This window comes from Opisthorchis viverrini, assembly GCF_000715545.1.
Source record: "Opisthorchis viverrini unplaced genomic scaffold opera_v5_406, whole genome shotgun sequence".
Lineage (NCBI taxonomy): Eukaryota > Metazoa > Platyhelminthes > Trematoda > Opisthorchiida > Opisthorchiidae > Opisthorchis > Opisthorchis viverrini.
In genome coordinates, this window is record NW_008752062.1 from 20,701 (window position 1) to 39,988 (window position 19,288).

Consider the following 19,288-nt stretch of genomic DNA (forward strand, 5'->3'; position numbering starts at 1 on the left):
AGGCATCGTCCTCATCATCATCGACAGCATGACATCAGTGTTCAACACCTATGCTTCACTGCTGTACAAACATGATTTATTTGGAAGCCTTATTGTGAAGAAAAGAATAAAGGTGGACGGGGGAGGGACTTAGCGCTAGCGTAACACAATCATTCCGAAGTGCCTACACCTCCAGACATTCACTTGGGCAATCTGGATAGAAACTGACGACAAGAATGCCACTGACATCGGTTGGCTGCCATATCTTGTAGCGTCTCCAATCTGGCGCAGTGGGGATCGCGAGGCCACCATCCTAGAAGGCGAGTAGCGCCGACAGCACCCAAGCGTTTCGTGATCTCCTTCATACTCCTCTGCCAAGTCAAGGGTTGGCCACCTCGCTGTTTACGCCACTCCGAATTGGGCATGGAAAACAGCACTCTCTTCGGCAAACGATGGTTTGGTATACGCAACACATCCCAACCAACGCAGCTTCTGGGACTTGACACATTCTTCAATCGAAGTACCCGTTACACAACCGAAAATGCGCTTTCTAACTGTCTCGTTAAGGATTCGCCGACACCAACCCACATGAGCTTTGGTTCTGAAACAACGATTGTCGAACACCTGAAGACTTCTCTCGAATAGGCTCGAATAGGCTAAGTCTTGCATCCATACAACAAAACAACCCGTACTGTAGCTCGATACACACATCCCTTCAGATTCAGGGATAAACCATTCTGACGCCATAGGTATCTGAAATTAGCAAACGCTGCCCGAAAGTCTTAGGCTATTTGACCCGTGTGCCTGAAATAAATACTATAATTCAAGTTGGTCTTTTCATAAACGAGTCGGAAGAGAAGGAAGCTATGACGAACAGCAACAAATCTTTGGATGCCGAGTGCGCAGACATAATCATAATTTTTCTTCGAATACTGATACAAACAAGTAATTTTGGCAGCTTGGTTCCAATTCCCCCCTCCTTCGAATTTTGAAGAACTGATTGTCCAAAAATTCGTTACCCAACACAGCATCAACCACAAATTGGAGACCGTATTAGTCGTTTATTTGTCGCCTGCAATTGGTGATTGGCGGTTATCACCAGTGTGGCACCTTCAGCTGTCATGATCGACAATGGTGCTTGGAGATCTCCGTTCGTGTGCATGTGTACGCACTGGTTACACGATGCTCGGTCACACAGACGGCGATCTGTCACCGGAGATTTGTAAAATGACAACATATCGAGATGTAGTAGGCACCTGTGGTTTACGAAACAGGAGAAGGTGTTTCGTCAACCGCAGTGACCAGCCGGTTTTTAGTTATTTCTGAGATTCCGACTAATCCGGAGGAAGAGAGGAAGAAACTGAATGCGTCTTTTGGCGTGATACTAGACTGTCCGAAGATTTCAAATGACGGCCCGTAACATCACAAGGGACCTGCGTTATCTGCGCACGTTGGAAAAACTTTAAAACAAGTGAACATGTTTCGCTTAAGTTATATGGATCCGATACCTTTTACGTAAGCAGTTACTGGGGTGTCGTTTGACTTCCAAACGAAAAGATCAGCAGATATGTCCACTACGAACCAGGAGAGTAGTAGTATAACCGGATAAGGACAGAGGAGAACTGGTCAAATTAGGATGGTACGGGCCAACCAAGTGTTACCTCGAGGCACGTCTACCCAACTAGGTGTTAAGGAGAACCATTCACAGTTTTCGCCCTGAAACGGGATCGACACCTTGTTCAACTAACTCAAGGCAACAGTGCGTTGAAACGGAAAAAAGTGGGTATAAGGAAATCGCTACCAGCGGTGGACCATACATGTTTCTAGGACTAATATTAGCTAAAGTTGTGTGAAATCTAGGACTAATATTAGCTAAAGATTGTGTGAAAACATCAGTTTGGGCGGAAATTTCGTGATATATTGTAGGGTATGTGATTAGGAAAAACGCATGAGACTCTCCGGAGAAAACGGAGTTTATTCGGATTCATTTCACTAGCAGTTCGAAGGACGGTGCATGTGGATTGTCATACCCAGTGCTTTTTTAGCGAGAGAATTTTCGGGGAAATAAGATTTCCATGGGGACATGCAGCTGCGTAAACTGAGGATCACAGCGAGTAAGACAGACACTTAAGAAGTCCTTCTTGAGGTGTAAACTAGAAAGAGGTCAGGGGTTCTTTTAAAAGTCAAGTTCTGCTTAAGTTGGATGTAAGGAGGCTTAGCAGTGCAGCCATGTGAACCAAAGTGAAGAGCTGTGTGCGCAGAGTGCCCTTGAGCCAGGATCCGAGTAAAAGTTCCGCGAGGAGGGAATTCATGACCTCCAAGAAGGGTTCCTCACCCGGCGTCGTTTTGGTGGGAGACGAAGCATCGAGAACACAGATCAGGCCATTATCTCCACTCTCTTGAAGCACCTACGGCAGGATGGTGCGTCTAGCTGAGGGGTACCTTACTGAGGAGAAATCACGTGAATGACGCCAAATTTCAGTGCACACAAAAATGGTGTACAAGTAGATAATGTCCTTCAACTGCGTTTTTCAGCTAAGTTCGTGTCAAACATCCAATATGGACGTGGCAAACAGTGTAATTTTGTTTGAAAGAGATAGGAAATTTTATTAGGTGATAGAAAAGAAAGAAATTTGGTCAAAGGTCAGTCAGAACTAGTCTCAGTAGGATTGATGTTATTATCAAACTGCGTTTTCGTGTGGGATAATTCTAGTACAAACACGGGAATTTGTCAGACGCTATCATCTGTTCGAGATATCTGAGTAACAAACTACAACATGTGTTTAGGCAAGCTTTGATGAGACTTTTAATTCACCATGGAACACGTAAATTCCGAGACGTTACATACTACTCACAAGGTTGCTGAAAACAACCCATGACTGCTATAAATGGGACGTGCAACTGAGTTCAGTTGAATTTCGCACACAAAAAAACAAGCTAGCATTCGAATGAGATTGTAAGGCGAATTCCATTCCTTCCAAGCGGGGCAAAAGGTTGGCTGCTATAAATGGGACGTGCAACTGAGTTCAGTTGAATTTCGCACACAAAAACACAAGCTAGCATTCGAATGAGATTGTTAGGCGAATTCCATTCCTTCCAAGCGGGACAAAAGGTTGACGAAAACTCGGAAACTGTGCCTGCCTGATAAGCCCCAAGAAGGACGAAATCGGTCACAGGCCCTCAAAGAGTTTTCATCAACCTATACAACATAATGTGATATTTTGAATATCTTAGCAACTGAGACACGAAACAAATTCCGCTGAAGAAGACTGCCACAAACGAGAGGTACAACTTGACTCAGTTGAGTCTCCTGACTGGGAAGCCCTACCTGTTCAGAAATGAAAATTCAGATACGTTGATGGAGGGGTGGTAACACGCTCGCCTCGCATGTCAGATATCCGGGGTTCAAATCCCGGCACGGCCATTGGATATGCACTGCTGATGAGCTCTAATAAGAGCGAAGCTCGAGTCCAATGCTCCCCTTTGGTGATTACGCAAGAGAACAGGAGGACGACCGTTCAAACGAGAGTGGTGTGAATAGGAACAAAACTAAACTAGCATGCACATGAGAGTATCTGACGAGGTAGTTTTCACATTTATCGTACCAAACTAGGATTTTAAACAGAACGTTTGAATCGAGACATTCTCGGTGGGGATATGATAACCGCGTCGAAGTTGCTGCAAGCCGAAAAAATCTCAGTGCTTTCAGTCCTTCTGAACCAAAGAATGCATATGCAGACTATCACAAAAGACATTTAAAAGGCCTTTTTATTTGGGTTGAATTTTCTTCAGTTTGCCCACAGATCCATGTTACCCTGACAACCGTGAACAACTTAGCGAAGATCATTTTTATCAATTTTTCTCGCCCTGCTTCAGGCAGAACAGACAATTACACCAATAAACTGGCCTACACTAGCACGTAATTTCAAGGAATTTGTATGGCGTGATTCCCAATAGGATCTAGAATAAAACAAACGAGGCATACCCCAAAATCTTTGCGTATTTCACACAAAAATTGACGTTTCTGTAAAGCTATTTTTCATATCATCGTCCATGAAAGCAGTTTACCAGCAAAACACAGTGCAGACAAACACGGAGTTCGGTCAGAAACTTGGAGAGTGTTAACCTAGCCCAAAATGACCTAGGACACCAAAAAAATGGCCACAAATTTCGTTTCGACTAACACACATTTAGACAAGGTAGTTGCAGCGTCGATCGATTTGTTTACTCGACATAAAATATGAATATGTAATGAGTATGCCCGCTTACAAAAGTCGAGATCAGTTCTTCAATGTCGGTTCTTAGGATCTAGGCCCAGCTTGATCCCTGTCCAACTCTACCGACGCACTGCCCATAGTTTGGTAGACCGAAAGAACGAAATAAAAGTTTATTACTTCTCATTGGTTCGAGGAGTTGGACATACCAATCATAACACTAATGCGTGAACACGTTGGCCTGTTCAGACGTGAAAATTCAGGTCTGTCTAGCGTGCGCATCGCATGTTAGACATCCGGAGTTCGTACGCCGACACGGAGAGGGAAACGTACTGCCGATGAACTCTAATAGGAGCGAAACTCGAGTCTATTGCTTTCCTACTCTGATGTGGACTAACCAGAACAGCTGCGCCAGGACAGAAGGATGACTGTTCACACGAGAGTGATGCGAATATGAGCACTACAAAACCAGCAACCAACCACAATTAATATGTTTCCGTCGCGGGGAAAAATCTAAACCCGACATCACAAACGGGAGATTCAGGTGGGTTCCAGGCGAGTCTCTCGCAAAACCAAACTTGTTTGCAAATGAGTGTACTTCGCTAAACCTTACAAGTTCTTTTATGATATCCCGACAACTTCAGGTCCATATCAGGTTTTCAGCCATTCAGTGAGCTTCTTAAATTCCAGCCTTCATTTAAAAAGGTTAGTTTTATCAACTAAATCAGCTGTCAGTGGTAAAGTACAGGCCGAAAATTCCAGTCACATCAGTTGTTTGTCGTAGGGGTCAGTGAAATATTAGCATTCACTCACCCGTGCTTGCTTATCAACGGGTTGTAGATTTGGAACATCGAAAACACGCCTTCAACTAGATATTGACGGGGGGCTAATGCAGCGACGAATCGAACCAATCAAAACACAAGGTCAGGAGTCAGCTGTTTGGAAATGCCTACCCAGACCACCAGGCATAGGCTAAGGGCCAATCCGGAGGAAATCCCACAAGTCACGTGGGACTTCCATGTGTGAAGTTGTGATTCGAGGAACCAGTCAACGACCGACAGGGTAACCTGACCGGAAGGACTGAAGAATGCTTGGACCATGTACTGTTTGAGTGCAAGCTAATCTCATCACCGATCGACCAATCTTGGCCTAATGGTCACGGATTCGAAGCCTTCCGAAGACTCGATAATTCGCACTACTGATAATTCCCAGCAAGCGGGAAAAATGTGCAGTGCTTTTCAGGTTTCCAGCATAGAATGACTTCTTCATACAAGCGTAATGCTGCATTACGAGATGCCGATAATGTCATCTTTATTCGTAATGAGCCGTTTCAGCGAACAGCTGAGATGGGACAATCATTGCAGGATGACGCATCTCTCTGTGCGTGTCTAACTATAGCAGTCAGAAAGACGGGCATAACGTCACTGTTCTGTTTCAGATTTACGGCTTCATCTATCAGATTATGACCTGGTGTCGGAGTTTACGCCCAGCTTCGCACCTGTTTCGTCATGTAAACAAATTGTTGGACTTTTATGTCGTTCCGCTTAAGGAGACTGGTACAACAAGTCGCATAGTAACCAGTGCTTGATTGGGTGTGGAGGCGTTCACAGAATACTTCCCATTTCTAGGCCCAACCTGTTCCCATAACCCAAAGAATCACATGGCTTCGGTGAGATCTATTCAAACAGTCCAAATCCGATTCACATCCTTGGGAAAAATCGATAAAACCGGTCGCTGTGTGTGCCCTAGGGGATGAACGAACAACGGATGAATCACACCAAGCCATTTGCGACTTTAGTGGACAAGGATGGGAGGGTGATGATGCGGAATAAGTAAAATTTAGGCAATTTAGAGGAAATGTCATTACGATGCGAAAATGACTTTGTTTTGTCGTTCCTGAAAGCGGTATGAAGCGCGTGATGCCATGTACGTGGATAAAACTGCTTACACAGCTTCGTATGGAGATGAACGGCATCTCAGGGTGAACGGACCATAGAATGCTCTATTCTAGGTTGATAAAGCGTCCAAACGCTCACTTACCAGACACGCATTTGACAAACTAAAAGTAACAGTCTACCACCCCCGCTTGTTACTGTCAGTAACCAAGTTCACTGAGCACCACCAACTCAGGTTGAAGTCAGGTTGAAACCGTTTCTTACAGCTTGTGATCATGACCTGCATGAAACTTCCCTTGTATGTGTTTGCTCATGAGTCATGCGTTCCTCGGTACTGTAAACGAAATATCTGTAGGGATCAACTGAACAAAATGCATTTAGAAAATCCAATCGATGAGTTGACAAAGTTGCATTTATTGACTAGAATGCATTTTTATTGTCATCAGCTCCAGTGGCCCAAAGAAAGCGGATTGCATACATGGAACTATTCACAAGGTTGCTGAAAACTCTTTGACAGCCCACGACCGGCTTCACCCTTCTGCTTCGGGCTCATCAAGTAGGGGCAGTCCCCGAGTTTCCGTCAAACTTATGTTCTACTTGAACCCAAATTGGACTGTTTTCGAGAATACACTCATTCGCAAATCAAGTTGGTTTCCACGAGAGACTCAACTATATCACAAACGAGGAATACAATTGAGTCACTCGTGAAAACCAAAGTGATTTGCAAATGAGTGTATTTCTCAAAAGCGGATTGCAGTTTCGATGGAGACATTAGGCGCAGCACAGGTTTCAGGAAATTTTACCCGTAGGCGACCTTCTGGAAGAATTGTTGTTCGGTGTCACTTTGCTTCCTCCAAACTTTAGGAATGTCTAACACAGGTAAAAGACCATTCATTTTCTGGCTACACTCCATCAGGTTTTGTAGCGACTCATCAATCACGCATGTCGTATGTTGAAGGAAATGAAAATTCTGTACATGTCTGATCGTCTGAATTGACGCTTGCAAACTGACGTGTATGGGACGAACTGACGTGGATGAACAGTCTGGTAGCTTTACGCCGGCCAACTGTTTCAGAGAGTGGCACCACAACGTCAGTCGAAACCAAGCTTAAAACTTTGGATATGAGGGCGGAATTAACTACAAAACATCGGAGTGTCAGTCAGATTTAATTGTCGCCTGAGTGCTTATCCATGTCTCTACCAATTTTGAGTTAAAATCTGCCAATCTGGTGTGGGAACGTGAAATAATTGGGAACTTCTAAGAGTTAGATTCCCTCAAAATGAGATCAGAACGTGGATGCATCCGGTCAAGGAGTGATAGAAATCGAGAGACTGAGGTTACGTAATCCAGTTAGATCTTCTTAATCAACGAGGAGCCATTATTTTAATTTTAGAGTACTTGAAGGAGCCATTACTTTAAATTTAGAGCACTTGAACTTTGCAACCTCAGCCGAAGCATTTCTGACCTGTGCAGACTTGATGTCTGCGGCACTTCTTCACACACGACCACATGTGGAAAAACGTCGCTGTAGTAAGTGTTGTTTCCCGAAGAACACAAAGAACTCCATCTAATATATTCGTAGTGCACTACTCATAAGGTTGCTGAAAATTCTTCGACGCCGAAGACCCACACACGACCACATGTGGAAAAACGTCGCTGTAGTAAGTGTTGTTTCCCGAAGAACACAAAGAACTCCATCTAATATATTCGTAGTGCACTACTCATAAGGTTGCTGAAAATTCTTCGACAGCCCAAGACCGGTTTCGCCCTTTTTGGAGCTCATGAGGTACTTGCATTCCCCGAGTTTCCTTCAGCCTGGAAGCATCACAAGCGACAGTTTCAGCTGGGTTCCAGGCGAGTCTCACGCAAAACCAAAAATTTCTGTGTAAACAAGTGTATTTCGCTGGCTATCTCAGACTACCAAATGAACTTCATCCGAACACTTATGAGCTGTTTCCCTTCATTTTAAGGGGATCATGATACCAACTTTTATTTTGTGTCACGAAGAGGAACCACCCAAAAGAACGGTAGTGTTAGGCTCTTATTTGGACTGGCCTCTTAGAAAATTGCTAGCTAGGCCGCATCTGAAGATTGTTCTTTAATTTTCAGAAGTACTGCTTTTTCTCGAACGGTCTTTGTAGAGTGTCACTTAAGAGGGGATGGCGTTGCATATGTGGAACTGAGCGGGTGATAAGCTGAAAATGTTGAGGAACGCTAACCTATATGAGCCTCATTTACATCCGGAACTCTTGTCCTGATTTCTCCCTGACTGACTAGTTTCAGTTTACGCACCATCGTGGCATCCTGGGCTGTGTATGTGTCGACTTGAAACTGAATGAATCAGATGCAATTTCTGTTGGATAGCCACAGAATCACAACATGCATGTGCTTTTTTTGAAAGCAAATCAAAACCACTGAGAGGGTCACGTGACTTTGTGAATATTGATCTCAGCATGTGCCCCTTACCAGACAGTGGTGACATGTTTTTGGGTTGGTCTCAGAGTGGACTAGACCTGAAACAAAGCTGACGAGAATACATAAGCATACATCGGCGACAGGTTGAGTCCTATTTGGTTTTTGAATGAGTCACTGTCAGCTTCAAATCTGAAGACATATCTACAGTTGTGTTTTCAGATGCACCTAAGATGCTCAGGCATACTGAGTGCTTGTCTGCGAAGAGAATGCCCATAGAATGGTTGATGCTATACCTAAACTGGTAGTGACAACCAAGATTTTTGTTTTCTTTTCAGTATTTGCAAACCCAGAAAGGTTAGGTACTAATTGACACTAGCCCCCGGATCTTTTCCAGATAAGCCCCACCACTAATGCAAAAAGTGAATGCGCGAAAAGTTAAGCCCCGCCAGTTTTTGCCAGCTTCAATTTAATGTACGTACACAACCTTGACCTATTTTTGATGAAAACAGTTCCTTATCCGCATCTAGGCCCATTTTTGTGCAAAAATTCCGTCGGACGTAAAAACTTAAATGAACTTTCTGAAGCTTTCAACTCTCGTTCGCGACAAGGAGACGGAAATACGTTTTTTGCAAAGCCACGGAGTGATCCATCGGCAACACTTAATCAGCAGTGGCCACCAAATGACAGGTGGAGGTTAATGCCCGACAGTGTCGGCAAGAAAGGGCATCATACCAAGGAATCGAAATGATGACTGACATGAATTATACTCATGAAACGGTTAATCATGTCGAAAAATTTGTGGATCCAACGACTGCAGCCCACACACAAACCATCGAATATCTTTGGCACATCTACAAGATGCAGAATAAACACCAATCTTTAGTGGACACCTATTTGTGTGTGTTCGTTTGGAGGCAAAGGTACCGAAAAACGGACCTTTTCATGCAAATTAATAGTGACATTTCACAATTTCACCCACTTCAATAAAAACTAAAAGTACAAGCTTGATATTCCCCTTATTCTAATCTTTTTTGGGTGATGGGGGTTATTTTTTTGGCGGGGCTTGTCCGGAACAGATCCCTAGTCCCCATCTTGATGTGAGTCATATATACCGCCGATCAATCAGGTGTAATCCGACGGTGTAGGGTTCAACTACCGACCGGACGATCAAGATTTCGAATCACTACAGAGGTTCGCGATGTACGCGCAGCTGATGAGACCAGTTAAGACAGTTGCACACAGCGCTTCTAGACTTTTAACATGGACTGATTTCAAGTGACAGGTGAAATCCCAATCAATACAGGTTTTCTAAATTAACCTAAATAGAGCAATCAACATCGAGGCTTTACAACGTTCACTGTCTTCCAGTATTCCATCACAAGGGGGACTTAAGAAATGGGAACGCCTTGACAGAGGTGTTGTTTGGATGTCGACTACATGCATTCTGACAAAACTCATTTGCTCCCGTTTTCGAACTAGCAAGATTCTGACGTTATTGGTTGTTGATCAGATGGCTGTCGATCTGTTCACCGAGCTTGGCAATTAACGTTTCTTCACCAATCGAGCTGAAGTCACTCAACCGCTCTCCAATGATGCCCGCTCGTTTGGCGACGAAACGTTTTCACGTTAACTGCCAAGCTCGGCGAACAGATTGACAGCCCTCTGAAAAAAAAACACAATAAAGTCAGCTGAGTTATCAACATTTCGACAAAGTTCTCAATCCCGAGATTTTTAATATGACCATTTGAATTAGGAGAACCAACTGAGAAACATGCAGGTCAAATTTTTCTTCAAAAGGTTTTTGAGGCGGGAATATTTCATATCTGCACGTAAAACTGAGACGTTCCGCCTCGAAGGATTCCCTTGCTTCTTGATAAACTGGCCAAAAGTTAAGCCGGTCCGTTAAAGGAAATGTACACCAATAACAGTGGCATTAGCGACGAGGAAAGTACACCGATTTTAGAAGTTCAAACGGAGGTTTCAGAACTAGTCATTAGGAACTGAGTCAGAAGACGGTCTTACTGCATCAGAATAGAAATCGGCATGGCTTATTTCAGTGACCTTTGCAGGTACAGTGCCATTACCATGGTCCTTTTTGGAATCGTCAACATCCGATGCTTCAAGCTAATGCCCCAATTCCACCTTCCTTTCACTGTGAGAGACAACGTGGTGTATCGTAAACCAAAACCGTTTGACGTTTCAGTTTTTAGAAAAGAACATGTGCCAAAATGTACCCGTAGTGAAAGGCTTGTTACCACCTTTTGCGGACTGGACTTTGGTATGAAGGAATTTGTTAGTGGCTGCAACCACCCACGGAATGTGTCCGTCATCAAACACCACCGAGTCTGTCCACTCGTAGTTACAGTCGCACGTCGACTGATCTAGGGCGAAACGCTGGACGATGGACTTGCTCTATTCTGCTTATAAACTCATCCACGTACCAATTAATTTTCGACAGGGGGACCCACCTAAAATCCAGCTGAACCACTCGTTTGTGATATTCCTACTCTTCTATTTTATTTTATATCGCACGTTATTCTTGTCCGGATGTTATACAAACTGTCCACACATAACCAATTCCACATGTGATTGGTCAGTTAGCTCACAAGGTCTTGTCGTTTTCAGCAACCTTGTAAGTAGCTTCCTTTATGAAGAGTTCTTGTGCATTCAGGATGTTTTTAGAAAAGGAAAGCTTCATCCCATCAGAGGAAAGCAGTAAGCAGGGAAGGTGTCAAAGACTGACCACTTCGAGGAATACACTCATTTGCAACTCAATTTGGTTTTCACGGGAGACTCGACTGAATCCCTCGTTTATGATATTCTACAACTGAATGTGCTGCACACAGGCCGCTTCATGTTTCAGTTGGTACAACATTCGAGACATCGCCTCACCCAGTAAAATTACTGATATCACAGGCATTTCACTGTTCTATACGTGGACACGCAATTGTGTAATTTTCGGTTTTTATCGCTCTAAAGTGTTCGTGCGATGACATTGACTAACCATGTGCCCGTTCATAAGGGCGTCCATGCAAACTATAAAGTTTTAAGTGACCCTGCGAAAAAAGCAGTTATGAGGCGGAGTCTTGGTGAATAAGTTTGAACACTTTTGTTGGTTTATTCGCTGAGCTACGCAGGGTGCGATGAGATAACATTGTCAGTAGTTAATTTTGAAACGTGACGTGGCGACTGGGACAAACCGCTCGTTCCGTTTCGTCTCAAAACAATCAGCTGGTGGTATCACGCTGAAACGCTAGCTAACGAACTCCCAAGGTCAGCGAACCGTCGACAATCGTAACTGTATTGATCACATGATGCGCTCTTCAAGACATTACTCGTCAAATATGGAAACTGTCTGTCATAGAGTGAGGCTATGTGGGCACATCTGAAGATCAAATGTGAGAAGCTGTCTATCCAGAAGGGTTTGGTGTTGAGATAAAATGTTGTATTCTATCTTCTTGAGAGAACTGGTCAATGTCGAACAGCGTGGAACGTCGTTCAGTTGTAGCACCCTTTCGGTGCCTAACTATCCTGCAACCTGAAGGTTGCACAGGGCTGGGATACTGCTAGGTTGCCCAAGCCTAGACAGGGGAAGTCGAGTGGCAGAGGTCGGGTTCGAACCTCAGACATTCCGGTCAGTAAATTCTCGTTCTAACCACTTGGGCCATCTCACTTGAGAGAAGTGGTCAGTGTCGAACAGTGTGAAGCAACCCTTCCTTGTCACGTTAGCGTCTACAAGCATACAGTTCCGATGTTCACAAGAAGCCTGGTCCCAGCTGGATCAAGAGAATTATGACCCGTTATCCTTGAACTACCGCTAGAAATCAGTCATTTGCCTAACGAATTCACATATTACGCATTTACAAGGCGGTGTTAACAGTCACATTTAGAGGGGTGGAACGCGAAACCATGCATGTTTTTCGAAATTACATCCAAAACTTCAGGAAGAAGGCTCTCTTCTCTGGGACCTTGTGGATCGCTTTTTACGTTTATCCTTACTTTGAGCTTTATCACACTGGATCAAGCTCACGAAAATAGGTAACACTTAAGCCAGTTCTGGCAGGGTGGTTCGTGAAACGCAACATTTCTAAAACAGGTAAATCAGAAGACATGATTGTAGTATCAAGTCGGAAGATAATCAACTCACTCGGTAGTACACAAGGGAAGCGTCCTGAGTCGGTTATAATGGGTTAGACAACGTGGAATACTCTAATCTCCCCGTCTAAAATGAGAGACCTTGCTCACTCTCTTTTGTTTTGTCAGTGAGGTCCTCAACTGTCAAGACGACATTACCGAACACCAGTGTTCTCTTAGTTAATGTATACTTCATTTTCGCTTGAAGAAGTTGTGATGCAAGAACTGGAGCGAATTGTACTTCCGGACATAAACCCCAAGATATGGATCCGTTACGTAGACGACACTTTTGTCATCATCAAAAGGAATGAACTTGAACGAACAAGTCAACTAATAAACAGCTTTTTCACCATATATCCAATTCACAATGGAAGAAGAAATCGATGGGAAACTGGCATTCCTGGACGTCCTCATCACGAGGTTACCAAACGGACAACTGCAGACGGAAGTCTACAGGAAGGCAACGCACACAGACCACACTCTCAGCTACCACAGCAATCACCCCAACTGTCACAAGCAAAGCTGTATCCGAATCCTCTTCAGGCGTATTGAGACGCACTGCAACACCACGGAGTCAAAAGCCAGGGAAGAGCTTTTCAGAGAAATGGATAGCCCAGAAATTTCATCTGGTGGACTCTGAGAAAACCCAATTTGACCAACCCCACTGCATAAGGAGGAGGCAAACGGGTCAGACTCCCATACATCAGGAATACTTCGGAAAAGACAGCACGCTTGCTACGACAGTACAACACAACAGTGTCCCACAAACCTGCAAACACCCTACGGAGAACACTATAAAGCCCAAAGGGATGATTGAACACAATGTTGAGGACCAACGTCGTGTACAAGATCCAGCGCGGAGACTATGACAAACACTACGTGGGACAAACAGGAAGGAAGCTCTCTACCAGGATACATGAACACAAACTCGCAGCCAAAAGGCACGGCCTATTTTCGTTCGTCTCCGTACACGAATATCAGGATGGACACAAGTTCAACTGGAGCACCATTCACATATTGGCTCAAGCGAGAACAAAGAAAGACCGTGAATTCATAGAATCATGGCAGTTAACTTAAAAAGCCATCAACAAACACATCGAATTTGATCCAGTCTATCGGCCACTGACAACAAAGGATTACGGAACTACAGAACACAGAGTCGGACAAAGTAAAAAGAAACAATCAGGCTGCAGCAAGGAAACTATCAAAAATAGAAGCTGCCGTCACAACCAGCCAGATTCAAGGAAGGAAAACCACAACGAAACACAGAGCGGGAACGGACCAACTGCAAACAGACCCGAAGCACCCCAAAGCAGCCATCCAAAGAACCAATAGAATAAAAGGCACACAGACCACAACGCAGCAAAAAATCACGTTCGATCCTACAATAATGCAACAGAAGACATACCAACTAGCCAATCACATGACAGGATATTAGATTCTCTTCAAAAAACTACATAAACGCAGCCAGGCACGGAGGAAGTACCCATTCAACTGCGCACTGACGATGTCTCCTCGACTGGGGACGAAACGCTTGCAAACCAATTGCCAAGCTCAGTGAACAAATCAACTGCCATCTGATCAACCACCAGAATGTCGCTTACTTGCGGTTGCTACTTATTAGCCTTTATTGATGAAATGTACAACGAAATGTCTCAGACAGAAGCAGACTTCGTGATAACAGTCATTTAGTGTGGAAAAATCAAACTAACCTAGGGTTGCATGTATGATGGGCGACTGCAAGCTTCTGGAATCAGCGATTCACAACTAATGACCGATCTCACTTACAACCAGCAGATGAGTTCCTCTCAGACCAACTGCTTCTGGTTACCTACTAGAAATAGTATCACTGGAAGGGACTTAATGACAACCGTCTTCGAGTGTTATGAAGTCACTGTTGTGTTCCGGCAGCGGAATCATGTGTTGTTCAACTGTTCGGGAGTTGAGTAGTTTGAAATGGAGGCTTTCATCAAAACACTGTGCTATTTCCACTTTAATTTATAGAAACTGACTTTTTTAGCGTGTGTTAGTGTTTGAGTTGGGTTCAATGTCGGTAGACCATAGGATTAAGTCCAACAAATAATGCTAGATAGTGCGAGAGGTTCTGATCACTAATGACAAGGATATCTCGAAGGGATATTTTTTCACTCTCTCGTTCGGTCTATATTCCTGATGCTCCATCTGTTCACCACTTCCGCGCAGCCGTCAGGAAAATATGCATCTTTCGCTTCAGTACCTCACTTCATTCTGTCGGCCTTGTTAACAAGCTGGTCGAGTTTGTCGCACGCTTTCTGGCCTGGTCCAATGAAATCAGCTGATTTTGTCCTACTAGAATGAGTCACAATCTGTCAATCTTCCGCCCGCCAGCCAATGAGGAGGGACGGTGGATGAGGCGGATACTGTCGACCAGCCATTCCATGTCACGCGGTTTTACTGCTGCAGCAAATCAAAATTTACTGGTTCTATCGGCTGGTACGACTGGAGAATGAGAAAGTCTGGCACACGACATACATGCGGGCAGACAGCATTAATCAATTATGATGTCCAATCTTTCACACAGTCTGCATACCAATCAACGGGCATATTGTTGTCTGACTTGCCTAGTACGACTTCCAGGTTTTTAGGGTTTCGATTCCTCAGAATGGCAAGCCAATCACAGGTAACTTACATAGGATTCAGAGACTGTATTGATATGAGTCCCAGCTGAAGTGCCGAAAGCCTGGAAAGGCGGGAGCTCCTACAGTGAGTGTAGGCCTACACACCCACCTGAAGTTCACAGAGATTTAGGTATCCCAGGCGTTTTTCTTAAAAAAAAAGTTTCAGGGAGGTAGGAAAGTACCAGCTTGAGTCAGCACAATCCTTTGGGCGAATGCATCCGAACAAAACGTGCAGAGTTTCAGAGTGGGTAATAATTTTTGGTGTTGTTTGAATTTCTCCAGGCTTTCAGTTGAACCAAAAGAAATGAGAATTGGTTAATTTGGCGCTGAGGCTTTACTCTCAATGTTGACGACAAAAAACCTGAGACCAAATAAGCTCTAGTTGGACGAACTTCGATCGTAAAGTTAACCATCAAACTGAGAACAAGACTTGCTAATCGTGGTGACATGTGAGTCAGGAGGCAAAATACGTACGAATCCCCAAAAGACAGGTGCTCTAGAGAGAGTTTTCGCTGCGTAGCGACACAAGCGAGATAACCATTGTCTCTTGTGGACTTGGGAGAACACAATCAGAACGTGAATAGTGCGAGAGGTTCTGATCACTAATGACAAGGATATCTCGAAGGGATATTTTTTCACTCTCTCGTTCGGTCTATATTCCTGATGCTCCATCTGTTCACCACTTCCGCGCAGCCGTCAGGAAAATATGCATCTTTCGCTTCAGTACCTCACTTCATTCTGTCGGCCTTGTTAACAAGCTGGTCGAGTTTGTCGCACGCTTTCTGGCCTGGTCCAATGAAATCAGCTGATTTTGTCCTACTAGAATGAGTCACAATCTGTCAATCTTCCGCCCGCCAGCCAATGAGGAGGGACGGTGGATGAGGCGGATACTGTCGACCAGCCATTCCATGTCACGCGGTTTTGCTGCTGCAGCAAATCAAAATTTACTGGTTCTATCGGCTGGTACGACTGGAGAATGAGAAAGTCTGGCACACGACATACATGCGGGCAGACAGCATTAATCAATTATGATGTCCAATCTTTCACACAGTCTGCATACCAATCAACGGGCATATTGTTGTCTGACTTGCCTAGTACGACTTCCAGGTTTTTAGGGTTTCGATTCCTCAGAATGGCAAGCCAATCACAGGTAACTTACATAGGATTCAGAGACTGTATTGATATGAGTCCCAGCTGAAGTGCCGAAAGCCTGGAAAGGCGGGAGCTCCTACAGTGAGTGTAGGCCTACACACCCACCTGAAGTTCACAGAGATTTAGGTATCCCAGGCGTTTTTCTTAAAAAAAAACTTTCAGGGAGGTAGGAAAGTACCAGCTTGAGTCAGCACAATCCTTTAGCGAATGCATCCGAACAAAACGTGCAGAGTTTCAGAGTGGGTAATAATTTTTGGTGTTGTTTGAATTTCTCCAGGCTTTCAGTTGAACCAAAAGAAATGAGAATTGGTTAATTTGGCGCTGAGGCTTTACTCTCAATGTTGACGACAAAAAACCTGAGACCAAATAAGCTCTAGTTGGACGAACTTCGATCGTAAAGTTAACCATCAAACTGAGAACAAGACTTGCTAATCGTGGTGACATGTGAGTCAGGAGGCAAAATACGTACGAATCCCCAAAAGACAGGTGCTCTAGAGAGAGTTTTCGCTGCGTAGCGACACAAGCGAGATAACCATTGTCTCTTGTGGACTTGGGAGAACACAATCAGAACGTGATTTAACTAAGTGGAGAGGTTAACGGTGCCATTTTAGCAATTAAAGACGAGTTTGCTGTGTTCATACAGAACAGTTCCACTGACCGTATAATTTATTCTTAAAAATATGACCAAATACAAATAGATGCAACGCGCAGCAACTGAAGTCCTGCTCCCAATCGGAATTTCAGGCACTCGACAGATAATAACCAATATGAGTGAGGTACTGCTATACACGATTGGGAGCTTGCCTAGCTGAGGAGTGTGTACGACCAGCTGATCAGCACAACACACACAACACGCACAAACTCATTGCTGTAGGGAGCAGGCCTAATCTTGTTCTGTAGGCACGGAACAAAATCGCATGTCTGTACTTCCGTGTGACGTATCATCACCCTGATTTTTTGTTCTTGTGGTTGATGCAAATTATTAATGAAAATCAAATAGCTATGGCTTCTGAAGGTCAGGAACAACTGCCTAGAGTGGTGAAACTACGAATAATCTTCAACTGTCCATGAGTTGCAAGTATGGTGGCTGAATCATCCAAGAGCAACAAACTACAGGTGCATATTTTTGATGCGCCTTCCAACAGCTAGGTCAAGGCGGCCAGGTGTAGAGTTAACTGCACAGACCGGCTGTGACGCATCATTTTGCTGCCGCCATTGTGTGCTAGTGCCTCTGAACAATTCCCTGGACGGATAAAAAATGGTGCGACAAAATGTCATCGAAGAAGAACACAGACATTCATTTTGTAGTAGTAGTTAAACTTTCTAACGACCTCCTCTCCACCAGGACTCCCCCGGTTGTTCTTGATTTGATATGATGCGTTCCGCAACCAAACTGAGCTGGTTTAAATCTAAACTGCGACATTTCCAGTCAGTGCAAAGTTTACCATCTACGCTACGAAGCTTGATCGATATTCAGAAATGTGTCGCGCAACAGGACATTCATGGCTAAATGATAAATCCAATCAGAGATTCATTTTTGGACAAAATCCAATCTGCCCGGTACAAGTTGATTTGGTCAACAGCTGTCGGCGAAGGTCAACGGCTCCAAAATGTCCAGCCTGGCTTATCCCACTTAGCGCACTTGATAAGTCATGGCAGGAGAAAACCTCCTTGGTCTTTTTTTAGTGACAGTCATGCTGGGGGGAGGAGAACATTAATCATATATTGATATTTGTATGGCCACTGATGCGCTTATAAGGTCGTACGATTAGATCCGAAAGGTGGTCACTACAGTGCGGTGACTTTGGATGGTGGAAAGGTACCCGTTCCACGATCACATCCCTTGGCACCGACATTCATCCGCATGCTCTGTGTCTCAGCTGATGCGCCTCTGTCGACACAGCTGGTTCGCATTTGACCCCATTCAGTCACATGGTAAATGTGAACGTCAAATGTAATCAGTGACGGACTGGTTAGCGCACGTCTGACCGTCTTAGTAAACAGCAATCATGGTAGAGAATGAAATAGTGTGGTCACACACACAACCTGTTATTTTCTTCGGATCGATGAAGCGATGTGCAATATGGGTACAGTTTGTGGATACCAGTCAGTAAGAATAACACGACGCAGCAAGATACGTTACCCTAAATTCACACACACACACACGTGCAAGATGCAGATATCTAGTAGATCTAATCTTAAATTCGTGGAAGTCTTTTAGAGAATCAGATGGTACTAGTCAAGAAAACGTTGGCGGCTACGGAGACCTGCGTCCAGCATAACATTGACAGTTTACACTCAAAACTGATCACTTTTGGCTTAGTTGTTGAAGCATACTTCTTGAAGTCAGGTATCTCCCAGAAGAGCCTGGCATGAGTCATCCCCTGAAGTGCTAACTCAAGAGGAATTATCCTCAAAGTCAAACTGGTAAACGAGGATCACAGTAAGAGCATGAGTACCAACTGTTTAAAGGATCTTACTGTCCATTTGTTCCCATCTGGAGAGGCCTGTGTGAAAGACCGGACGAAATTATTCCTTGTAGGAAGTAGCCTTTTCTAGAGAGGCAAAGTGTCAAAAGGAAGGTCACCTCGCCTTCAGATGGTCTTATCACAAGACGACACTTGTCGTTGAGTATCACCAGCTTGAACGAAACACCGCAGAGTCACTGGTGATGCTCTTCTGAGAATATTGGTTCGTTTGTGAATAAATTAGCGGGGGCGAGATGGCTCAAGTGGTTAGAGCGAGAATTTACCAACCTGAAGGTCCGTGGTTTGAACCCCACCTCTGTCTCTCGACTTCCCGTCTAGGCTTGGGCAAACTGGCAGTATCCCAGCCCTCGTG

At 44.3% G+C, this 19,288-nt stretch overlaps 2 protein-coding genes across 2 annotated transcripts in view; one reads left to right on the top strand and one right to left on the bottom strand.

The window, feature by feature from the left end:
- The window catches only part of T265_10758 (hypothetical protein), a gene marked incomplete at both ends in the record, with an annotated part of 37,414 nt that overhangs the window by 12,994 nt on the left and 5,132 nt on the right, over positions 1 to 19,288 (bottom strand). The gene's annotated exons all lie outside the window — the stretch shown is intronic.
- Positions 13,555 to 19,288, top strand: part of T265_10759 (hypothetical protein) — a gene marked incomplete at both ends in the record, with an annotated part of 6,613 nt that continues 879 nt past the window's right edge. Inside the window, 2 exons of the mRNA XM_009177225.1 lie at positions 13,555 to 13,683; positions 13,789 to 14,012. Coding sequence (XP_009175489.1) covers positions 13,555 to 13,683; positions 13,789 to 14,012 — 353 coding nt within the window. The remainder of the gene's footprint in view (positions 13,684 to 13,788; positions 14,013 to 19,288) is intronic.